This window comes from Falco punctatus (assembly GCF_963210335.1).
Source record: "Falco punctatus genome assembly, chromosome: 15".
Lineage (NCBI taxonomy): Eukaryota > Metazoa > Chordata > Aves > Falconiformes > Falconidae > Falco > Falco punctatus.
Window position 1 is genome coordinate 3,162,963 of NC_137595.1, and position 26,604 is coordinate 3,189,566.

General features: G+C 34.9%; 1 protein-coding gene across 3 annotated transcripts in view; it reads left to right on the plus strand.

Moving 5' to 3' along the window:
* LOC308053679 (connector enhancer of kinase suppressor of ras 2-like) overlaps positions 1-26,604 on the plus strand; it is a 212,566-nt gene that overhangs the window by 102,847 nt on the left and 83,115 nt on the right. For all 3 annotated transcript variants that reach the window (XM_080365216.1, XM_080365214.1, XM_080365215.1), the window contains exons 5-8: positions 1,271-1,312; positions 5,820-5,939; positions 17,100-17,159; positions 21,718-21,786. In XM_080365216.1, the coding sequence (XP_080221342.1) occupies positions 1,271-1,312; positions 5,820-5,939; positions 17,100-17,159; positions 21,718-21,786 (291 nt within the window). The remainder of the gene's footprint in view (positions 1-1,270; positions 1,313-5,819; positions 5,940-17,099; positions 17,160-21,717; positions 21,787-26,604) is intronic.

A 26,604-nucleotide genomic window follows, 5' to 3' on the forward strand; every position in this document is an offset into this window, starting at 1 on the left:
CTTTCCTTTTAATTTTGTATTTTAGTAAAATATAGCCGGAGAGCCCAGTGGTGATTTGTAGTGCGGCCTGGCTGGGGAAGGGTAGGTAGAGCTAGCCCAGTGCACTTGGGCCCTCTCCTGTAGGAAAGGGTTAAATACTGCCTTGCCACTCCTGTCTGGTGCTTTAGAGAGGGGATTTTACTGAGGAAATTCTCAACACATTAAAAAGCAGAAGAAGCAGTAGATCTCTTAGGAATTGTATGCTTTGTTTTATGAAGGAAAAGTAGTATTTTAGCCACTGTAATATCACTAAATCAAAACACAGATTGAGAGAGTAATGACTTCAAGTTATGAAGTGATAAGATTTATTATTCTTAAAACGATAGCCAAAATAGGAAAATGACTGCTTTAGAAGTTAAAAGTCTTCAGCAAATTAAGAAGTTGATCAGGAATATTGTGTTTCAGGCCTGCTTTAAATTGATTAATAGCAACGTTGTATAATGGAAAGCTGGGATGAAGTTGTTCTTTGGGAAATCTTAAGGCAGTGAAACCCCCTGGTTATCCCTGGACCAGTGCTCAGCATGAGCAAGCCCATGTCCTATCTCGTCCCTTTTTGGTGTGGCTTGTGCCTTCCAAAGTCCAAAGCTAGAGCAGCTATGGGGCTTTTTCCAAGAGATGGGACCACTGTTGTTTCTTGTCCCTTGTGGATGGTGTAGACAATCAGCAACCATCTTGAAGCAAAAGATGGAGCAAACCAAACTGACAGTGTGGACACACCATGTTTAGCATCTTTAGCACTGCACCTGTTGTAAAAATATTTTCTGTTTACTTTCCCTTCCTATGCTTTATAGTAACACAACCTACCTAGTGCTAGGTCTGACACAACTGTCTGCACCCCTCACAGCTTGTGGAACAGGTAATAAACATATTACTTGATTTGAGGCTTGGCAGTGTATCTCTCCCTCTGCACATCATTGAAATTCTGGCATGCCATATTAATTATACTCAATTACTTTTTTCCTCACTATTGTGGCTATTATATTGTTGCTAATATTGAACATAAGTTTCAGGGCTGTCAAAGGAAAAATAGATCCCTGAGGTTAACCAGCCACGAGAGTAGTTGTTTCCTGAAATTGTAAAGCAACCTTTTGGTCAAGACAAAACTCAAGAGATCACTTGTCTTTACAGGAACCTCTGTAAGAGATAGTTATCAGCATACAGCCTTCTTTTATTTCTTATTAGGAAATTTAAAATAATGTGCATTAACTGTTTTTGTTTCATTTTCCCACAGGATTGTACAGTCTATGAAACAGAAAACAAAATTCTTCATGTGGTAAGTAATCTAATTATTCTGCTTTGGTATTCTCTAATCCTACCCCATCCACTTAAATGATTTAAAAAAAATTTAAATCTAGGAATATAAAGTTTCTTACTATTTGACACAACTTCCGATGAATGATATAAGTTGCTGAAAGTTAAATTTTTCATAATTAAGATCAAATAGTTAAAAAGCTAAAAATTCTTTTCAAGACCAGCAATAAAGACATCAGCTTACATATTTTGTGACCCCCTGAAATGGTACAAGTTAGTTATGCCTCCTACCAGCCAGTGTAATGACTGCCCCAGTACCCTAGATTTAACACTCAAAAATATCTTTTTTTGCATCAACATAACGAAATGGAGAGACAATACCCAAGCAATACTACTAATAATTTTTTCACCAAAGGCGTTGTTTCCAGTTTCTCCGAATGTTGGAGGCTTTTGAAATGTGGTGTCATTCACTTAAGAACAATTCCTACCAAGCCTTTTTATTCTTTCCTCAATTGGAACTTTTTCAAATGTAAGGCTTAAGAATTGGCTTTCTTCTGGTACTCCCTAACTTACACCTGTTTATTTTAGCAGGCAGGGTGTGATACTCCCTCTCACTCTTCTCTACACAGTTCCGTGCAGTAATGCTCTCTGTTATACCTACAGTTAATTAAAAATACATAATTATTGTTCTGACATTGTTTTAGAAGCTTCACGGACCTCTTACTAGTGTGGTATTCTTACTAGGATTGTTGGTATTGAATTCCAGCAATGGATCCATCAGACCTGGTGCATTATTAGCTTCACTGGTTGTCAGACGGAGCACTTTGTGCCTTCAGCACTCAAAAACTCTAATGACAAAGGGGAATTGCAGAACCTTACACAAAGTTATTGATTAGATATTGGCCTTTGAGTTCAAATACTTTGTATTTTCCTGATACTGGCACTGAAAACTTGTACTAACACTGAGATAGAGTTAAAGCCTATGGTGAAAAGAAAATCTCGAAGGATTTACAAGTTCAGATAAGCTTTTGATAAGCTCTAACCAAGTGCCTGAATTTTTTTTTTTAAAGCCTTTTACACATACTCTGCTTCCAGCGGGGATTAAAATTTGTCATAAAACATTGATGTGCTGCTAAATTCAGAAAGCATGCAGTGACGTTTAGAAAAAGGCTTACTGTTGCAAACCTGATTCTGAAAAGAACTTTTAAAAGCACCTGAAATCTTCTGGGATTTTCAGAGTGTGTGTGTGTGTATATATATATATACATACACACATACATATACACACATCTTTTTAACCCACAATTATAACCACATATGACTTCTAGAACTATATCTTCAGCAGGAATGTTATTTTTGACTTCTCTACCTTTTCTGAATGGAAACCTAGAAAAATAGATGAGAAGAGAGAAAAGTTTCCATTTTTAGGTATTCCATAGGCTCAGCAGTGAAAACATGATGAACCTTAAGGTACCTAGATCCCAAGGCAGTAGAACTCACCTTAGCCTAAGAAAAATCACATGAAACCACCTGATTCAGAGCATCCAGGCTCTGAGAATCAACCCGTTTATCATTGTAACTGTGGGTGAAGTGAGAATCACCACCTTTCTCACAGCATATTAACAAAAAAAAATAAATTACTCGAAGGACACTGAATTCAAGAATAAACTTTGTAAATTGTTCATTTTTTACAGTCCCTTTATTTCTAAAAATAAGAAATTGTGATGCTTTAAAGAAGAATTTCACATTTGTAAGAGATAGACTCTATAACTCTCAAACACCACATGGTGTTTTGTCTTATTTCTGAAAGATATTAAGAAAGATATACTTAGAAGTAAAGACAGATTTCAAAAACTATAATCCATGATTGACTTTTTTCATTGGTTACTGGAGAGGTTCACTGAGGTGTGGAGTTATTTAGAAGAGCTCCACGCCAGGGCAGCATGTGTTCAGGTGATGTGATTGCAGGTGCACTGTTGCCATTCCCTCACTAGCCATATGATTAGACTATGTATACTCTGCAACTCAGGTATTACGGAAAAGCTAAATTATGGAGGAGTGGTCTTCAGGATCACTTAAACTGCATGTCTGGGAGTCAGGTTTCTTTTTTTTTTCTATCTGCTCAGCAAAATGTGGTTTATCAGGGCTGCATCAGTTCTCTAGACTAAGAGAGTGCACCTATGATAATTAAAAATTACAACCTGCTAGATGTTCTTTCTTTCAACAGTAAATACAGATTAGTAACTTCCATTCACTGGACTGACCCCACAGTGGTTGCCATAGTAAAATACTTCTTGTGACGTATAAGTTTGCATGGATTGTTCAAGACTTAGTGGTTTTCTAGAGATTCTGTTCTTGTCATAGCCCATTGAAAGAAATGTAATAAATGGGTTTAGGTGTTGGATGGCCTGTAAAACTGTATGTAAAGTTCTTCTGCAACAGGTACTCAACTTTTGGAAGAACCCATTTTTGTTCAAGATTTTCTTAAGTGCGGTAGTATTGCGCCATCTGGAGAGTGTGAACTTTGCTTTCTGTGGTTTTGGAACTAGTACACAAGATTTTGTTCCTTTCTATTTTTTTTAATGCCAAAAATACTTTAGCTCATGTTGATAGTGCCATAACAACCATTACTTCCTGACCCTGTGCTATTATTCATATATTCTGCTCAGTTGCTCCCATTTATACTGTCTGAGCCTTTGCATTATTTACAACTGGTGTCGGGTCTCTCTTGTATCTGCTGAAATACTTTTACAGCATACTAATATTTTTAATTATTTCACTATCATTTTATTGACTATTTTCCTCATGCTAAAATCCTACATAGATTTTAGGTAGCTTTGTGAATCATGGAGAGATCTTAAGGATTTTAACTGTGAATTTGATTGAAAATTTTTGTGTTTTTTTGTTCTAAAGTTTATTTACAGAAAAAGTATTTCCATGTGACAACTATAAAGTTAAAACACTACATCAGAAAGTAGAAAGTGTTGTTTCTGGGGTTTAGTCTGCATCTAATCTGCACCTGTGATCTGGAACGTTAGGGCATAAGAGAGGGCTTCAGTTTGAAATCATAGTAATATTTTGAGATGACAGTAATTGAAAAGCTGGGTGAAAGCATATACTCAGAGACAGGGTCAGCCACCAGTTCATATGTAGAACAGCAGCACAGCATATTTTTTGAGCAAGCCAGTTTCTATACCTCTGGTGTGAGAAGACAGGTCCTAAAGTTTTGTTTAGGGGTTCTGGCCCAAAGCTGAAACTGCTAGAAATATTTCTGATAATGGTGACCTTTAGATGCAGTTATGCCTACCTGAGTGGGATGCTTTGCATCTTGCCGCTGATACAAAATACAAATGCCACTTCCAGTACTCCAGAGCTGTACTTTTATACAGTGAATGGAAATATAATCTATAATTCAGTCAGTTAATTTATTCTTTAAGACAACTTTATTTGTTTAACTTATAAGTGTAGGATCAAATGAGATATTAGAAATCTTCATGCTTTTGCAAAAGCCTGAAATAAAACTTCCCTTAAGGGATTTCACTAGAATTTGCTATAATTAGGGCAAATGAGAGTATAGTCCCCAAAGGAAAATAGATGCATACAACTTTGACAGGAAGACCATTCTGAAATTCATCTAAATGAATGCTTTCAGATTAGGTTCAAATATTTTTAGGCATAGTCTTTTCGAAGGAACGCTTTAAGCAACACATGCAAACTTGGCAATAAATCTTTACTCATGAAGATTCTCTGAGAGTGCAGATCCTTTCTGATCCATAGACTTACTGTTTGTCTTTGATGGATGGGTTTAATCTATCAGCATCACTGATACCATCTATGCAATGGGTTCCTGCTTTGAAGGTGTTTGTGTGGACTGGTATTAAGAGATCTTTAGCTGGGAGGCAGGATAACATAAAATTATTGCATAGTTGTAGAGATTTAGAATATCAGTTAAAGGATGTGTTCAAAAATGCATAAGAATTTTACTTCAGGAAATAAACTAACTAAGGCATTTTCCTGCCAGTGCAATTTTTAACAAAGGAAAAGTTTCCTAAATTGTATAATGCAGAATTCACCTAATTATCACTGTTGGCAGGGTTGCGCCCATTATTTGGGAGCCAAAATAGATCATTAAGTTCGTGTACAAGACATTTATTTGTACGTATTTACATATTCCATTGTATTTATAATGATACATTATAATGACAGATAAGTTCATCAGGTGTTGTGTTTGTTTTTTTTTTTAAAAAAGTCATGTAGTTGGAGTGTGGAAGATAGTTTGTATATACATATGTTCTCAGTGCACAGTAAAATCTTTTGGTCAGAATAACTGTACATGCATGTACGTTTCTTGACATTTATGGATATTTTCTGTTCCCTTAACCTTTTGTTCTTGACTTTTGTATGCCTGCAGCATTTATAATGCTAAGAAGCAAAATGATCAGTTTATTCTCAGTTAGTTCTCAGAATAAGAACTTTGCTAGTAGCTTCAGTTTAATATGAGGAATTATATTGACTTTTTTTCTTTGTAGTGTAAAACCTTGTCTGGGATTTGTGACCACATCATTTCGCTCTCATCTGATTCTCTGGTGTCACAGTCAGCACATCTTGAGGTAGTTCATCTCACCAGCATTATGCCCAGTGAGGGTTTGGTAAGTAGCAAAGCAGTTTAATTTTTAACTGTTAGAATACAAGTTTCAGGTTTTTAGGGTGATTTCTTTTTTTAATTTATCGAGAAATCAAAATGTATTTTCATGCAATGTCTTATTTTTTTGGTAAGCTGAATCAGATTTCTGAAAGTGGTTTAATTAACATCTAATGAAGGGATTTATTTTTTTTTTTTATTTAAACCTGTTTTATCTACGGCTTCATGTGTAACTGGTAATGATATGAGCAGCTAAAGAAAAGTTACAGTCCTTTTGATAGCCTTTTTGCAGGTTTTGGAACGTACCAAAGTAATCCCCAAATACATACATATACAAATCAAATTAAATAAGTATCATTAATATGTTTTGCAAATGATTAGTGGAAGGTATGTTTCTTGGGCTTGCATAAAATCCTGTCAGAGTAACAACAGCATAATTGCTTTGAGGTATACATACTAATTTGAGAATGATGTCTTTTAATAACATGGGGGGGTTGTATGACTACATAAGTTTACTTTATTCTTAGACTGTTAAAGTCAACAAAGAACATTACAACAACATAAAACACATTTCATTTAATTCCATGGCATCAGATGCTTAGCCCAGTATGTATATCCTGAAGACAGATATAATTTACTTGCTGTGCTGCTGCATCCCAATGGCCAGACGTGTTCCCTCTGTGGCCCAGTTTCCCCTCTTGGTTTGATTTCTGGGTTATTTCAGGGATATCCAGGAAACACCAGGTCGGTATCATTTACAGCCAGTGTATATATGCTGTAAATCTGTCAGTGCTTTCAACTTGTGTTAGGACTACCACATCCTGCATACTAGCAGTCTGGATCTCTGTAGAGGTTTCCTTTCTGTCCAGAAATGTAATGTATTTCTGCTGGGCTGCTTACAGGAAAGTTCACTACCGGTGCTGACGAGAACGTGAACATAGATAGGATGTATTTTCCTTGGAGATGATGGAGCATAACAAGTGGGACTTGGCACTGCAAGTGTTTCCCATTCAGTGATGGCTCTAGATCTAGGACAGGGGTGTAGACTGGTGGAGGACAGAAAAAGTGTGGTCTACTTCAAAAATGTCATGTTCTATAGTGAGCTGGAAACTTAATGGTGTGCGATATTAGACAGGTGTTTGTCAGGAGTTCTTGGTTATGAATGGTATACTTCCTAAGCAGCTTATCATGAATTTTCAGAGTATGATTTAAACCTAAATGTCCAAGATGAGAGTTGCTGGCTGTATTGTTGTGGCCGGTCAGGTGGTCCACAATTCCATCCAGACCACCCTCTTTCCTAATAGAACATCAGACAGACAGGGCTGTGTTCTAAGAATGCTGGAGACTGCAATCACTGCATGGAAAAACCATGGTGTAGTTCTCCATCTGCAGTGCACCCATAAGTTTATAGCCAACAAAACGCAGGAAGTGGGCACTGCTGACAGAGGACATGAGACAAATACTGCAATCAAAATTGCCCAACGATTTTTTTCTTTTCTCTTTTTTTTTTTTTTTTTAGAGTAAGTGAAATCACTGAATGACTGAGCTTTCTGTGCCTAATTGTGAAGGCGCTGTAACATGTTAGGTTGGAAAGTTCCTTATAATCAATTTTGCTGACACTGTGTTCTGTTTAGAAGAAAATATGAAAAAGGACTATAAATGGGAATAAAAGAAAAATTATGTGAAAAGGAAAAGAAAACATTAATCAGAATCAAATATAGAACAGAGTAATGAATTACAAATGGCTTTCTCATGATTGTATAGCAGTTTTTTTCCACAGGATTTCTGCTCCATTCAAGAGAAAAATGAGCACTATTCACTGAATGGAAAGTATTCAGAGTTCCGTTTTTATCCTTACCATTCAGTGTAGGGGTTGAGGTCTTATTTACCACACTTCAGCTAAGCTCTGCATTCCCTTGAGTTACTAATTTCATCATGAGTTATTGGGGTTTTTTTATATAAGGCCATATAAAAGCTGAGAGCTTCAGAGCCACTAATTAATTTATCCTCACAACACACTTGTGAAAATGATATTGTGATTTTATAGATAGGAATATAATGCACAGAGCAATTTGTGTCAAAATCACCAAACCCCTATTTTTTAGGAGAAGCTTACCATACACTTTTTCAGAACACTTGTTACTTTTGTATCATAAGCTTAAAACACAGTCTCTATTGGTTTTCAGTTTAGCTAAGGTTCTCAGAGAACTCTAGCTTTAGCTTCATACAGGGTGGGCACCTAGAAAATGAAGACAATTAATTGCCATTGGTGATAAATGTGATGAAAATTACTCAGATTTATATAAGAATTCAGCCATTCTATAATGATATTCAGTTGACTTAATTATGAGTCTTTCTCTCTTTTCAAAATCCCATTTGCAATACTGCTTTTATTATATGCCTTCTAATTTCTTCAACAAATGAGCCAGAAATCCTATAGATCTTGCATAAGCTTACATATAAACTGTATTAATTTCCAGGTCCACGTCCATACAGTTACTACATGGAGTCAGAACTCCTGCAGGGCAGTAGCCTGTGTGTTTAATTGTTTAAATAAATTCTGGATTATAAAGCATTTTCACAAAGGGACTGTATGTCATTTGAATGGGTATCTTCAGTTCTAGCATTTTCTAACTTTCTGTCCATGCTTTTATGAGCTTAATAGTCACTTCTTTTTTTCCCTCTCTAAAGTATCTTTTTCTTCATTCTGCTTTATTAAAAAATAGTTTTATCTCATGCATTCCCCTGAACACTCTGCTGGTAGTTTCACAGCAGTTTGCTGGACAAAAGAATTTGCATTGGGATGCACACAATTTAGGTTCCATTCCAAGTTCTGATGATTGTGTTTGCATCCTGATCTCTGCAGGCATTTGCTGGCCTCCAGAAACATACAGGGTTTTTTCTTCTCTCTTTCCATTCCTTCCCAAGCTGTACCAGTCAAATTGTTTCCCTCTTTTTTCCTATTTAGCTACAGAATTCTCAGTGGCAAATACTCAAACACCCTACATATGTTTTCTATTTCATTTCAAAGTAACTTTAAAGATTGCAAAACACTTTTTCTCCTGAATTCTGGCACTGGGTATGGTAATACCATTTACATCTGAAGTGTGCTCATGATCAGCCTGAATAATATGTCTGGAAGGCAAAACTTTCTTTCAAACTACCAATTTGACAAATTTGAAATAAACTCCTGTACTAAAAAAGTAATAAATGGTGAGAACCACTGTTGGCTCTGACATAAAGACAATATGCATGCCTACATTTTTATGAAATAGAATAAAATAAAGAAACTTTAACTTCATGATTTATTAAAATTCCCTTCCTTGGCTTTTAGGTTTCCAATTCTTTAAGTTATTTATAGTGTCAATTGTACATAATAAAGGAAATTGGATCCCTTTTATACTTACAAATGCTTTTTACAAACTACTTTTCTTTTTACTTAAAGAAAGATAGGTTCCCATTCCATTGTGTTGCATGGTAAACTTCCTTGTGAAGTTACAATAACTTGTGGTAAATGAAACTACGGCATAATTTAAATTTTTAGACACTGCACATAACTGCTCAGTACAAGGCATTTTCCTCAAAACCATGATATTTGAAAGATCTACTTCCCCAGATTTATCATGTTTCAGAAGTCTGAAGCCCAAGTTGTACTTATAAGAGTTCCAAAACTTTTGTTTAGTGATTAGGCAAAGCTGATGCAGTAGCACCCACTTTAGATTTCTTGGCTTGATGGACCAGCATAAGCCATAGGCCCTTGAGACAAGAGTTTGTGTTACTGTTTGCAGGGTAAGAGGTACAGCATTTAAACTTGCTACTAAATCCTCAAGGGTGAGGGTAGTTGAAAGGCTGTGTAAATCTTATTATTAATTACCACAGACTAAGTCTAAAGGCAGCTTTGGAGTAGTTTTGTTGTCAGATAAACTAAGGGAAACTGTGTTTTATTTGAGGTGATGGATGTAGATACCATCCATAAAATGGGGGCAGGGAGGGCTTTTTGGATGATCAGGGATTATTAGTAGTGGAAGATGGGGGGTGAGGGGTGTGGGTGGGTTTTTTTTGTTGTTGTGGTGGTTTTTTATTAGAGCCATTATTATTTCAGTCAACTTTTTAAATATCCTGAACTTGATCTGCTTGACACATATTTAAAGATACTTCTATGTAACATGAAGCTTCTTTGAGATTAATGATTACTCTTAAGTAGAAGATTCTATATAGGCAGGCTGTTGGGTTTTTATTGTTTGGATTTGCATCTTCTGATGTCTGAGGGATGTTTTCCTTCCAGAATCCATTAATGCTTTTATTCCTCTTCCTTTCACTTTTTAATTCTTTGTTGTTCCCTCTTGTGTCTGAGCTTCACACTGCTGATAGAAAGTATAATCTGTCACACTTAAGATATACACAATTACATCTACAGCTTTGTTAATTTTTCTGCAGAGGGGATTTTTCCTGTTTCATTTAAGAATTTAAGGGAAGCAGAGATTGTAGGAATAAATATTTTTGTAAGACCAGCTGTGTATCATTGGAGAATAAAAAGACTAAACAGACAAGCTGTCAGATGCAAAGACCCTTCTTCCTTGAGGATTATTCATCTATCTAATGTATAGCTCCCCTTCCAAATAGTACTCCTCTTTATGTGGTACTTGTAATTTGAGGTGATGAAAGCCAATCTTTTCATTTTTACAGGAAAGGAATTGCAAGAGAATGCAAGAGGAAAAAGTAGAATATGAAGGCAGGTGGTTTTTTTTTTGGTGGAAATAAACATGGCTGTCCTAAACCTGTTAGGGTGTTAATTTAATCATTTCAGATTTTTTTTAATAACTTACAGAAACTCGACAAATTTCCATCATGCTTGACATATAAAGATTCTCATAGCCTACCTTTTTTTGTGTTGTCTATGGGTTTCTATTTAGGTAGGATTTGGTAAAAGGAACATAAGAAAGAAGAAGAAATTATCTTTTGAGAAAGATGGTTCAGATAAGATGGAATGCCTAGAGCTGCTGTTATACTATGTAGCAAAGAAAACGCATGCCAAGAGAGAATCAGTTTAGGATTCCGATTTGGGGGTGGGGTGGGGGAATTAAGCTAGTGAAAAGGAAATGAAAAAGAGTAATAAAGTAAAAATACTAGATGTCTTAAAGACTTTAAAAAAAAAAAAAAAACATGTTAAAGTTTCAGAATCAATTGAGAGGGCTCAAAAAGGACCAAAAAGCCAAAACAAGCCAAATTTTGCTTATACAGAAGAATAATAAAACATAGATAGTAGAAATAACCCTTTTCAAAAGTGGAAGTTAAATTACAGGAAAGAAAACAGAGGGTTTTAGTATAAATTTGGGCAAAGGATGGCAACATATAAGGCAAACCAATAAAGATTTTTAAGGACTTTTTAGTGGCATGAAATTTAAACTTGTCCAGGCACCTTCTTAAAGCATATCTTGTCAATTGTTTATATGCCTCTGTCTAAATTTGCAGTTAAAACAAGTTTAAAGAACTATTTTACATCTGGGGCAAAAGATCAAGGGGTGTAGCAGTTCCCTGGTAGTTTGTAGCATTATAAACCTGCATCTTCGCTATTGGTGCTTCATTGTGCTGTAAAAGTAAAGCCTGCACTCTTCTCCCTGTGCAAGTGCTGTTGAGACACATAGACCATTTTAGCGTAGTTTTAAATATCTGAATTTTTCATGCACATGTATTTTGTCATATTTCAACAAAGAAGTGGCACACAAATATGAATCATCTGATAATAGGTCATCTTTACCCAAAAAGGAATAATGGCCTACAGTTGGAAGTGTTCAAAGTATGAGCCAGAAATGCTAATACTAAAAGAGTTTAACCTCATTGTGAAATACAGAGCTCATCAAATATTGTCTGAAATATCCACATATTAACCTGGGTATTGTTGTTGACACTTATAAATACACTTTTGTCATTATGTCCTGGTTAATTAACCAGATGAGTCTGCAAGAAATTTTTAAGGAAATTCCACTTACGACTGGAAACACTGTTTTTGGCTGAATAGTCTCTTCAAACTGGGACTTTAAATAGCTGATACCTTCCCATATGTTTTCAAAGGTCAGATTTTAATTAAAAACCCTGAAGTCACTCCCTCATTAGGGGACAGTGACAGTGTTACTCAGGAGCAGTCAAATTCTTGATAAAAGAGCCTGTGAAACATTTCCTTGTTCTGTATCTCCTCTCATGTATCAGAATAATTCTACAGAGTTTCATATCTGACATATCACAGTTATGAAAGAGCAATTATTTCTAATCCACTAACTGTTCACTAGTCTGAGCCATCTTCAAGAATGAACAAGAATATTCAACTCTTGCCCAGAGATAAGGGGTATAGTTTGTCATTCTTCTGTGCTCTGAGATCATTGGTGGGTTTCAAGAAGAAACTAGAGAGAATAAAAAATCACTCCTGAGAAAAGAAGAAAAATCTTTTTGGAAAAGGACTCCAGTGAAATTCTGCTTGTAAGGGCAGAAAATAAACCAGTAATAGGACAGAAGACTGGGAACTGAGTTACTTGGGTAGAAAGAACAGAATAGGTTGTGGTAGTGAAGGATATAGTAGAAAAGCCCTGGAACTGGTTAGACAAGAATGGACGTTCGTGAGCCTGAAGAGTAGGAAAAAGGGAAGAAAGCAAGCTTGCTACCTGGTGAGGACAGCAACTGCAACTGGAAGGAAAGAGATAGGAGAAACCTCTACAGCAGGACTCAGTTTTGTAGACTTAGATATCTGGTATCATTTCAGACACCCATCTTTCAGTTGCCACTCCAGAAGGTTCTCTGTCATATCTGCCAAATCTATGCATGTTCTTGGTTACTTTGGGGTGACTAAATATTCTCTGTATATCACTATTTAAGCAGTTGAGTTACATAGCTTCTTTCTGGGATGGGACGTATGGAGGAAAAAGCTTGAGGGAAGATTAGGTTTTGGGCACTGAATGCAGAAGGAGAGACTAGAGCTGATGGGCACGGGGGAAAAACTTGCGTTATGGAGAATGAGTAGGCAAGAAAACATATCTGAGAGGAATAGACGTTCACGCAGAAGAGTGAGAGACCAGAAGATGGAGGGAAGTGGGAGACAACAGGAAAAAAAGCAACTTCCCACTGAAAGCTTCCTATCTAGAGCCTCAGATGGATTCCAGGATTCAGAAGTTCCCTCATTTATGTGCTTTTTGTCTGCGAAATGCACAAAACATTCTTATTTATTCTTAGCCTGGTGTTTTTGCTATTTTGCTTTGACAGCTCATATGGCTGAAATCTAAGAAATAGTTTTCAAGCTGTTTGTATGAAGAGTTTTACAGAAACTGCTTACAAGAGTGTACCTTCATTTCCATCAGATATTATAACAGAAGTTAATAGCATCAAAATAGCAAATATGTGAATCTTCTTTTAATAAATTGGTTTACAAGTTAATTAAATATTATGCTTACATAAAAAATACATTATTACAGAAGAATATGATGCTCCTGAATAAGCTGAATCGATATGCCTGTGTTAAGCCACAGGTAAAACAGAGATATTTGCAAACAAAATAACTATTTCCAACAGTTCTAGAAGTGTTAGCAGTTGTCATAATAGGATCTGTTACTTACTCATGTCTGTGCTTGGGAAAAAGAGGCTTGCTGCTTCAGTTCTTCAGCTGCAGTATTAAATCAGTGTTTTCCTGGAACTTATCTAACAGAAATATTTCAGAATTTATTTCTATTTTTTTAGACTTACTAACCATAAAAAATGCTTATATTCGTGAAAACAGAATGAAATGATGATGAACAAAATGATAGCCAATAGCCCATGAAATTTAAAGAAAGGTCCAGCTCTTTTGCATAATTCAGACTGTGAATACTTGCATGCTTTTTCTGCATTCACAGAATTAACAACTCTTTAAATGACTAAGGTTTGCAAGTTTGGACATTTCTTATAAACCAGAGTAGATTATTCTAATTTTTCACTGGAAGTTTGATTAAAGTGATTCCTTTAAACCCTTTTGTTTGTATCAATAAGCTACTTTGTGAGCATACATACATATATATGAACAATTTAAACTTTTGAAGGGTTCTGCTAACCTGCGCCAGTATTTCTTTAAATATGCCTGGAGGTTCTAGTCTTTGTCTTTACAAATGCTGATTTTGAAAAGGAAGATGAAGATGGGGCGGAGGAGTGGCAGTGGTAAAACACACCAGTCACTATAGGCTTGACACATTGTCCTTTAGAAACAATATTTTCCTAAGCATCAGTGTCTTTTCCCATTGAAGAATAAATTCTCCTTTAAATATCTTCCTACCACAGAAAGTAATTGAGAGCTGGATTGAACTGTACAGACTGTGTTACACACTGCATTATCTGTTCTGAAGCGATATGCAAGTGCTGCCAGTCAGCGCATCAAGGGCAGGTTGGGGTTTTTTTAGGATTGGAAAGAGTGATTTGAAGCAGGGAACGTATCTGGCCTCTGGAACAGATGACATAGACTGAACAAAGCTGTTTTCAGAATTGGTGTATGTTTTTCAGGGTGTTCTTTTTAAGAATACTTTCAATCTTTTTCTGAGTATTTTATCATAACAATACTATATTAAAATAAAGTTAGTGTTATCAAAACTTTCTCCCAAGGAAAGGGAAAAATGCAAAAATATTTTTAAGCTATTTTCTATGTGATAGATATGTAAAATATATATATGTAACATGTATCTATTTTATTTAAAGTTGCATTCTGAAGCATATAAAATGAAAAATGAATATAAAAATTTTGTATTTTTTAGATAAAATGTAATATTTCAAGGTTTTCAGGTAACAGATATGTCAAAGAGATACAGTACTGGTCAACGAGAAACAAGCTCTTTCATTAGTTTTCTTTTGAGAAAACAAGGATGAAAGCTCTATCTAGAATAATTTGAAGGCTACAAGTCATTCACTAAAATTCTTTATTTTTATATATTCTTAAAGTTTAATAGCTAAGAAGAAAAAGCAGATAGCAATATATAGGGTAATTCTTAGTGAGTAGTCATTTTTTACGTCTCTCAGATGGCATATGTTATAAGATAAAATCGGAACTTGATTTTTTGCAAAAATACACATAGCTTAGTAAAAGGCTAAGAACTTTACGATTATTATGTGATAAAATTTAGTGAAAAGTTTAGCACTATGTTCTCTTCTGGCCTTAAATCTGTTGGTTTAAGTGGGGAATGAATCTTGTCAAAATAAGGTGTTAGAACTGTGATATTAAATTTGATTTTAAAGGTGTGGCTGGAAATGTGTTACTGAAGTTAATATGTGCTAAAATAATAGACTTCTGCAATGGATGCAGCAATGTTGTGTAACATCCTGGCTAAAAGTTCACTGTGGAAATCCAGTGTAACACATACTAGATAAATTTAAATAACTATTGAATATTTTTAACAGAGACATTACATCCTATTCTCAATGAAAAACTTCAAAGTTTTTGATGATCTAGGTCTCTTGTTTATGCCTTTTAGTTGGCAAAGAGAAAGAGAATCAGATATTTGTTGGTAACAGTTGAAGGTACTACAGAGACAATAGAATAGTGAACACTCATAAAATTAAGCCAACTTTATAGAAGGAAATACTGGAAGACTCCCCAGAAACTTCTTCCTTCCAACTAATTACATTTTATGAAACTGCTTTCAAGACTTCCAAGATATAATTTGGATATCTTTGGTTTTTACAAATGATATAGCTTATAAAGCACTTTCATTTAAGAGAAAAAGTAGTCATGGTGAGTAAAATCTAAACTGGAGTTTCCTCTGCAGCAGAGTTAAGCAACCTTATCAGTTTTAGCAAGTATTTTTTTAATCCAAGATTTAAAGAAAGATAAAACTTGCTGAAATGGTATTAGTTTACATTAAGGTAGAAGTCATATTTTCTCATGATGAAAAATCAAAGCAGCTAGAGCAGAGTACTCAGGGTCTTATCCACTCAAGTTTTGATTATCTTTAAGTCAGAGATTCCACAGCCTTGCCAAGCTGTTTCAGTGTTTTATCATCTTCATAGTAAAATTGTTAAAAAAATGTGCTTTAAAAAAAATTTCTTTTTTAATTGAGTTCCAACTTGTGCCCCTTCTCATTCTCCCACTGTGCACTTCAGGAAGACTTTGGCTCTATCTTCTCTATACCCTTCCAATTTAGGTAGTTGTAGAGAGTGATATGATCTTACCTTTGTAGCACTTTTACCCCCCTTTTTTCGGGGAGCATGTGGAGGGGAGTGGGATGGGGATGTAGATGTAGGGAGTGGTTGGTGGTATTTGTGTAAATACCTAGCCTGAAGATCTTCATTAGCGTTCAGGAATTTTGAAATTGGTTTCTTTGAATAAAATGTTCTTTCTTATTGCTGGGGGCTCTCAGCTTCCATTTTGACAGGAAAAGGTGATGCAGAATTATTGAAAGAATAATGATTCAGCAGGACAATGTACCAATTAGATTAATTAGATTTCAAAATTTGATGGATAACCATATATAGAGAGATGCAAAGCTATGACTTTACTCCTGAAAGGCAAGAATACAAGCAAGTGAGTCTCACTGACATTTAAGGCTCTGCATGTGTTTACAGCTAGATAGATACCTCCTTAGGTTGTCTCTCTGTATCTTGTCAATTGCCTCCTTGAAGCAGAATTCTTGCTGGACTAATTACAAAGCTCCTCTTAGATCACCAAGCTCATTTTTCTCCATAAATTGGTAATATGAGCACTGGCTTGTATCTTTTCTGACTTAGGCTATGGCTTCATTTTTATTGAATCAGTAACTCTCTGAAGATGGGGCATTTAAGTTTAAAGACTATTACTGTTCATGGTTTCAGTTTTGATACTTCTTTTATGCCACCAGTAATAAAACCAGGTAATGTTAAATATTTAAAACACTGAATTGGCATGAGCTTTTTATGCTGATGTTCAGTGTTGAATTCTGTCCAAAAAGCTCTATTTGGAATCTAAAAAAACCCAAAACATTAAATGAGAAAACTATGCTGTTTATAATTGGTCTTGATACATATTTGTTAAACTTACATTTGCAAATGTTAATTGACCATGGCTCCTTCCAGTCTGTTCGGATGTTACGGTCCTTAAACTGGAATAAACATACTGTTTCGGTTATCATGCAAGCATGCTTTATTTGTTTCCTACAAATATTAATTACCTTTCTTGCTCTTGTTTTAGGGAATGTATATCAAATCAACATATGATGGACTACATGTAATCACAGGAACAACTGAAAATGTAAGCTTCTTTATTCTAAAACACTTCTATCATGCATGCAAGTATTTTCTGTATATCTGCAGTGCATTTTGTAATATGAAAACTTGTTTTAAATCAAGCTAGGTTTTATTAATACTTTTTTTTAATCTTTTCTGTACATATATTATCTTTGTAAAAACTTGGAACCCTTGAAAATAGGCATAGAAAATTATCTATGATGATGTGACTAATAACTAACAATATAATAAAATTAAAATCTTGAACTTCTGTCCTCAATACACCTTTCTAATAGAGTTCATGTATGTGTCCTCTCTGGAAGAAAAGTGTTTTCCTTTATAATAAGTAAATTTTTTGTCATGTCAGAGCATCATCATTAGTCTAAAATAATACCTGTTGTATTTAATTTTTGTTCTGTACTTCAGATAAATATCTCAGAACATGGGACAGTTTAGGTTCATACAAAACAAGAGGTGTTTTCTGTCAACAGAACAGTAGAAAAAATATAAAAGAAAAAAAAATCAGCCTCAGGTGTTTATATTGACCAGAGTAGTCACAAAATTGCAGACTTACTGATAAGCATAGCTTTCCTCTGAGCAGCCCTTAATATGTACAGTCAGCTTTATGCAGTGATAAATATTGACATACAATAATGAATACTTTTTTGCTAAGTTCTTTGTTTTCTTCTTAGAATGAATAGTATTTTTTTAAATTTTTTTAATTACCAAATAAATTTTAAAAGCATGTTAGAAAAAAGGCTTTTAGAGATAATGCCTGTCCTAGGATTGACTCATAGAAAATGCGTAGCTTCTCTATACATAAGCACTTCAGTAAAATAGTTTGTAAAATAATAAATTTAAAAATAGTTTTAATATCAGCAATATGGACAGATATAAAAAAAACATTGGTAACAGAGAAAGATAACTAAAGATATTATATCCAGTATCAGGCAGGTTGTAGAATAATCTTTGATAAACAAGGAAGTTTTCAAAGCTAGCAGTAATTACTGACATGATTATCACTAAGAAGGGAGAAATTGTGGAAAGGAGGAAATAGATTTTGGTACAGAAATGGAAGGGTACAGATGATTTGGCAATACTAAAAAAATCTAGTTAGTTAACTATATATATATATATAAAATAATCCAAATGACTATTGTGTGCGGATGTATAAAAAGTTCCTCTATGAAAATAGTAATTCCTGAAGGATTTCTATTAGGATGAGTTAAGCACAATTGTACTTTCATATTTTCCATCATCCATAGTAAAAATGCAGAAGAGACCAAGAGAAATGTATTAATTATCATTTTCATTTTAGTCCCAGAAGGGTTGGGCAAATCCGAACCAAAAACATGCAGAAATGCTGCAGTACATAAATCAGTATGACTGATTGCAGAAAAACTAAACAGTGTGACAAGAATAACAAAGTACCTTCTAAATATTGTTCTTGTTAACTTGTAATTCATAATCATAAATTTGGAAAAAATAAGTTTATTTCAACTGCTGCGATCTAATTATTATGACAGACTTTGTAACAGGACCCATCCCTTTGGGTTTTCATGTAGTATTTTAGTCATGCTGTTTTCATTCAGTCTTGGATCTGTTTAAAAGCCTATAGCTGGATAAAATACAGGTTTGGATTTTATAAAGATAATATTGAAATTATGTAATGCTGACACCCAAGAAACATAAAATTAGTACTGTCCAGCTAGCCAAAGATGTAAATACTTGCTGGTATGCTGGCCCATATAGGTGAGCTTCATATGTGATATTTTGTACTACTTGATTTATACAGTTTTTGTCACTCAGCTTTTAGACAGCGCAAACCCATGGAAAGCCTGATGATTTATGTGTTATAATTTGTGAAGAAAAGTCTAATGCAAATTAAACTTAAAATATTTTTTTACTTGTTTATATTAATGGCATTGACAGCATTTAGAAATCTCAGAATAACTGTATGTGTGTCTTGGGTCCTGAAACTTATGAATGATCCATCTTGATTGTGTTGCTACAGATTGTGTTCATAGATCAGATCACTCATGCTATAATTAATCCACTTTTTAACTGTAATTCCAGTTCATTTCAGAAATATAATGCAGTTTATAGGGAAAACATATTTATAATTGAAATTCACAGGAGAAATTGCCAGCACTAAAATTTTTATTTTTATTTTGACTAAACCTTAGATGTCAAAACTTTTTGATAAGACACCACCGTAAGAAGTTGCTTTTTTGTTATTGCTAAAAGTGTAATCACATGTGCAGATAAACCAGCTTCAAAGACATTTAATTTCTGGCATTTCAGCAAATGGATTTTTCATTCCTTTTGAAGGGATAATTGACCTCAGAGCCAGTGTTTAATTTTAAATGATAATAATTAGCTCAGCCTCATCAAAGTCAGGAAAGGAGCTAAAAAGAGAAAGAGCCAGGCCTTTGCTTTTCCAAGTAATGTCAACTGAAGTTAAACAGTATGAATGATGGTGTTTACTTCAGTTACCTGCTTACCTTTCATTCACTGTTGAAAGCAATTAAGTTTGTATTCACATGGAATTCTAGAAATATTTTTCTGTTACACGTTTAGTCCTGTGCAAAAGAACAGTCTGCCAAAATTCTGCAAGTTTCCACTAAAAGGAGAAAGTGACATTGGAGCCCAGTAATTCTTCACACTATCCTATAAATTACATAGGTAAAATCCTTTTATTTTAGTGCAGAAGGAAGGACTCAGATGGCAGGAGTTGAGATCTGGCTGTAACGACCAGGTAGTTTAGCTCAAGGGCTGGATTCCCCACTACAGGAGACACGGAAGCCCGTATGAAAGAACAAGCAGAGATCAAGCAGGTGAGGAGCTGGAATGTAGCTTGTGTTGGGGAGGTTGAGTGGCACAAGGTTAGAGCAGTAAGTACACAGTAGGCTGAAAGTGAAAGCTGTGCTTGGAATAGCACCTATAACATACTTGGACTCACTTGTGTCATATCTTGGCTCTTTGCCCTATTGGCTTGGTTTTTCTTACTGATTGAATAATTAATGATGTTTCCTACTACTCCCCAGCAGCTGTGTATATGTAGAATCTATTGATTATTCAGCAGGTGTTGACTATTGGAGAGTGATTTGACCTCCTCATAGATGAGTCTCTGGCATTTTTCAGAAGAAATTACAGTCATTTTCTTCCCAATGGCGATTTAGGGTTTTGTTGTATTGTTTCTTCTTGTCTCTGTTTCTTTTATTTGTTTATCTGATGTTTTTAATCTCCATCCACAAAAGGGATGGAAATGATGGGTGGGATTTTTGGTTGGTGAAGACTGCTCAGCTGGAGCTCTTGCCTGTTTCCTGGAAGTCTTGATTGGTATGCAGCAAGATCATGAATATAAGCTTCTACAAGTCACTTTCAGTTCAGATAAATCTTTTCATCCTCATTTGACAACTGGCTCTTGTGCCGTGGGCAGTTTATCTTATAGGCTGGCTCCAAAAGACATCCAGGAACTGAACTAAGTTTTTGTAACATAACTCCTTTTCTGTGAGGAGCCACTTCAACAGTATTAGAGCTAGACCACTCTCTGTAGCTGAGAGTGACTCTTTTTCTGCCCTTCTTAGGGTTCTTTCTGCTTTCTTGGACAGGGAACTTGAACTGTTACTCGGAGCGTATTTTGCTTTAAATGTTTCTGCATTGTTTGAGATGGGACAATCTGTCCTCCTCTCCCTCTGACTGTGTATCTAACAAGTACAGTAAACATACAACCTTGTCCAAGTCTCCTGGCTTTACAGATTTCTCTTAGAGAATTAAGATCTTGTTTCACCGAAGCATTTTAAAATGGTTCGCTATATAGTAGTTGACCATGTTCAAGTGGGTTTTCAATGGGTTTTAATCCTTTTTAATGTGATCAGAAGAAGCAATATTTAGGATAAGGGAGTTTTTTCAGCTCAGTGATCAAAAAATTATGTGAATAGTATATATGAATTAGTGTGTCTGTGTGTGTGTGTATAAATACATAAAATCTCCTGAAGACCTAGTCTGTCAGCAACATTATCCATTTCTAAATTACCATTTTTGTGTTCAAATGGTTAATTGAGTACTGCCCTGGAAGTGCTGGAGCTGTAGTGTATTTGCAGTCTATCTTCAGTGCACTTAAGCAGTAGAACTGCTACATAAAAGACTCAGACGCTTGTTTTTCTATTATGCAGATGGCTGGTCCAGCCTTGTCCCTGATCATGCAGTATTTGTTGACTTAATAGATTTGTTTCTATGTGATGTAAATTCACTCAGTGTATTCCCAGCAACACTGTAACTGCTCATATTCCCTTCAAAGAGGTAAAGAAGTATAATAGTTCAACCAGTCAAAAAGGCTGCTTGCCACCAATGGAAGTGTGATTCTAGATTACTTCATCAAATTGCCATCTGTAACTAGAAAAAACATGGTTCCTTATAAAGACAATTTGTAAAAATGATCAGTTTTTGTTACTTGACAGCAGTAACACTTCTTTGGGCACAGTTTCCTTGCCTCCTTCAACATCCATTTTTTTAATTCCTGCTCTTCCCTACCCCGCAATACCCCCCATGTAAATTTTATCATTATCTCTTGTCCTTAGTCTCCTGCTGACCAGTGTAAGAAAATCCATGCTGGTGATGAGGTGATCCAGGTCAACCACCAAACTGTGGTAAGTGTTTTGGAAATTCTGTTCTGCAGGTCTTGCCTATTCCCATTACTAAAGAGATGGTAATATTTTTTAGAAGGTAACTTTGCCAAACTAGATTTTTGTGTCTTTTAAAATATCATAACCGTTGCTTATGCATAATAAGAAAAGGCATAAATTGAGTCAGTAACCAGCCCAGAAGGATTAAGCCAAATTTACATTTTGCACAGCTGCTGTTGAACATCATACTCATTATGTAAGGAGATCCTACAGTATTTCATTGAAGTTCTGAGACTTCTTGTTATGGATATGCCAGCTAGTTTAACTTTTTCTCAATTTTGCATTCTGTTTAACATGGGATTCAGATTAAAAATGCAAAAGTGCTGTAACAGCCATATATCCTGAATCTGTTGGGGGGAAAAAATGTAAACACTTAAAATGATAGAAATCTGTCAGATTTTGCTTTTGTCATTCTTGCATGCAGATTTATTTTTAAGCAGATGAGCAGTTTTATAAAGTTAGTGTAACTATTAATCTGTTAAAAACCACACAGGCATGTGTGTGCAGAAGTGTATGCAGAGCCTAAGGTATTACAGTGCATGATTTACATACATTCAAATGTGTCTGCCATTCAGTTTCTTTCACAGTTGTAGTGGTGTTGTGTACTGTAAGTATACAAACCTACAGTTCATATTATGTAGAAATGCAGGAATAATATATTTCTGCAACGTTCATAGAATTGCATCCTGACTTGAAACACATGTGACTTTACTGAAGAATTAACAATTTTTTAAACTTTTAGATTAAATTATTTTTAATTGATCTTGAAAAGCCTATCAGAGTGCCTATCTAAAAGGCTGTCAGAGCCTCATCCAAGGCTGAATGATTCTTCATCCTATTTTGTGATGACAAGCTGCTGCCTTACAATTGATGTTCATGCAAATGCTGAAGATTACTGAAAAAAATGCAATCAAATGTTGTCCTGGTACTATCTTAAGTCATAGGGATTGTCCCTTTAAAAAAAAAAAAAAATATATATATATGTTGCAGAAAAATGGAAGCATTGTAGCTGGAACTACAGGTGAAAGGACCACTTGTATTTATTACTTGTTAGGCATGAGTAGCATTGTGACCATGATGTTGATAACTTCCTAACGTGCTTATAATTTAGCCATTTAACTTTCTTGCTGAAACCCACCTCCAAACACAGCACATGCAAAATAAGAAATCTCTTTCTGTCTGTCATTTCTGTGAGGTAGAAATATGAAAGTCTGACTTAAAATCTTATGATTAGAGAGCAAATATTGTCTCTTGAAAAGAAGTATGACTTATTCATTTACACTTAAAATGTTAATGAAACATGCAGCTCTTATCTATATTAGAGAAGTTCTATGAGTTGTCATAGTTACAAGTTGAAATACGCATTAGACTGGCTTTCTTCATCAAACGTATCCTTCAAGTGACGGAGCTGATTTAATCTTTACTCCCGTAGGTGAAATTCTCCTCATTCAACTACTCAAGAATTGGCTTTTTGAGTAGCAACTCTTTCCATGCGTGTTATTACAACAAGCCCAAGGTTTTCCATACTTGTAATCCCTTTCCAGCTAAGGGCACAGTACCAACAGCCAAGTCAAGTGGCATAAAGTACCTTTTCCTAACAAAACTCACTATTAACTATTCATTCTGAAGTTTATAACCAGCTAAGAAAATAGATCAGTGGCAAATTGTTTATTTCAGAAATTTATTTTTCCTTTGAAATGGCTGGGAAAGTCTCATTCTGCCTTCATTTTGACTTTGGAAAGTCAGACAGTAATATGGAGTGTTTGCATGTTTCAGAGGTAGATGTCCGACTCTCCTCCCCTCATGGACTGGAAGTTTTAATGTTTTAAGTATCGTTTTGATCTTCAAGTGCGCCCTTTAAGTCACTTCTCGTACATTTTGCTGCAAACCATACTTAGCTGTGTTCCTTCTTCACCCAAGTTGTGATGATCAATATCATGCTTGTAATTACCATTATTTCCATTAGAGGACTAGAATAAGTCAAAAGCAACAGTTAATTAAATTTACACATAATCAATATTTTAATGCTACCAAGACCAGCTCATAAAAAGAGGTATAACTCATTTGAAATTAAAGACTTGGGGGGCAGCTGAGAAACCTCACAAAAGAAAGGCTTGCATATTTGTGGTGGTCTTACAGATTTTCCAGGGCTGAAAACTGTCTTGCTCACCAAGTACAGAAGCATGGATTTGTGCTGGCACAGAGTCCTCACTGGAACCCAACACTCCCTCATATCAGCCTTTGACTTCACAGCTCAGCAAAAGCAAGTGCTAGTAAAAGTGAAATTGAAAAAGGGAAAAATACAAAGCAGTTTGAAATTATACCTCGTCAGACTGTGCTTGTTCAGCTGCTTTGCACTTCTCACTTTTCTCACAATATTCTGCAGATGGTTCTTCTTGCCAGGTAGTTGGTAATACCATTTCTACTGTTAGTTTGATTTCTGGACTGGAGATTAAATGCTTGCTCTCTCCTTCTTCACTCTCCTTCCTCCCAATATTTTATCCACTTTAAGTTAAATGTCACATCTTCATTCCCTCTAAAATTGCAGCAAAATCTTGCATTGATTTATAACCAGTTACGATGGCTTGCATGTTCCCTTTACCTTGTTCTATAGCTGAAAGAGGTGGAGTGCTTCTTTATTTCTCTAATGTATCATTCCATTCAGTTTATTTCATATGAAGCATTTAGCAGTGCCCTATGAAGAGGTAAATTATTATGTTTAGTATCCTAAGTAGTTCCTAGGTTTTTACAGAAAATTACAGAATTTTCAAGATAGATATTTAAAATACTGTTTACAATATATGTATCTAGTGAATTCCATGGTCTTCAGTCTCATGTTAGTTTTCCATAGAGACTCTACTTAAAACATTAAACACCTGAGTGATAAAAATATAACCGTTAGTGTTATTTCTCACTCCTGCTTTTACCAGTTTATTGGTAAGGGGAGGCTCCGTGCTTTCATAAAATGTATACACAGATGAAGTTATACAATGTAGAGGTGCAGAAATATACTTTCGTCAGGTATTTGTATGTTTCTGTATCCAACAGATTTGTTGTCCTAATAAAGACATTTTCTTAAGACTGAAGTTTCTGAGCATCTTGGTAGTCTATCAAATATAAATTCCATTCAACACAGTGTGTTTTGAAAGAATCTGTTCTGAAGATGATTAGATATAGTCATTTTGTACTGCCACTGGTGAAAATACCTTCCTGATTAGAGAAAGTATGGTCTCTTAATAGATTCCAATTCTATAACTGACTTCTGGCATCATTTAATCTGATTTTGGCTGAACTAGGCCAACGTATTTTCTAGATAAATTCATATTCATTCATTTAATAAGATTATTTGAGTTTTGAAACTTTCATTGATGTTCCCACAACCTGTAATATTGTTCTCGTAGTTAATTATTCTCATTGCTGGGGAAAAAAAAAAGTAATTTTATTTGTAGTCTACATTCGCCTGGCACAAGCTTCCAGTCCTTTCATCTTAATATATTTTTACCTATTTGATTGGAAAGCAGGTTTCTCATTTAGGTATTTTCAGGATGCAATCCAATTACCTCTTCACTTTTTTTTGTTTGTTTGGGTTTTTTGGTTGTTTTTTTTTTTGGGGGGGGGGAGTGTTGTTTGGGTTTGGTTTTTTTTTGGTAAGCTAGGTAATTTGAGCACTTCCAGTTTGTTATCCTAATGCATGACCCTCCTCAACAACCACTTTAAATTCCCAACTGTAATATGTAATACTTTGCATATTTAAAACTGAGTTAGAGAGCTGTCCAGTGAAAACATTCATTCATGAGTAGGGCAGTACCTCTGTGCTAAAATAGTACAAATGAGACTACATTAATGTAGCCATTATCAACTAGCTGTTTATTCTTTTTAAAAGGTTTGTATTCATTTTTCATTCATAGGCAAAAAAACTGAAAGGACACTTTTATTTTTTTACCTTTAAAAACACAAACTGTAACTTCAATTTAAGTTTGACTCCATCAGGATGTCCATTTTAAGAGAGGAATAATTAACTGTTTTGAAACTAGAAGAGGAGTGAGCTTTTAAACAGGTTTAAGAAGATGTAGATTTCGAAATACTTGTACTGTCCATGCATTAGCATGAAGTCAGCACAGCCAACAGCATTTCTAATCCTGGAGGCAGTTCCCTAGGGTTGGATAGCTATAGCAGAGGATTAAGTATGCTGACAATGTCAGTCCCATTGAATTGCTAGATGAGTCGAGTTATGTATTTTGGGATTGATGTGACTAAAATATTTTGGCTGCATGTTTTCAAAGTTATTCTTATTACCTATAATTAATATACTTATTTTATATAAAGCATTATCTGTATTAAGTAAGAAATATCAGATAGCTAGGAGGTAGCTATAGTCATATTCTTTTTTTTTTTTATCCCTGAAACCAGGTATATTAAAAATATCAAATAACTTTTCAAATAACTTTCAATGTAGTTGAGCGTTTAAAAAAAAAAGTGCAGAAAGTATCAAAGGAAAGCAGCTTACGAATTATATAATGCAACAATTGAAAGAGCTAGAAATAAAAGAATATGTAGAATCTGGTCTAACCAAGGAACACTGTAATACAATTATAAAGATCAAAGAAAAAATAATAGTACTTTAAGCAAGAAATTAATTAAATCAGGCAATTCACCACTGGCTGTTAAGATCATTTAATCATTATCCAATTTCCTTATTTGCTTTTCTGCTTGTCCTTCTTGCTTATTAGATTTTAATAAGAAAGCATAAGAAACTTTAAAATTAAGTTATACATTCTGAAT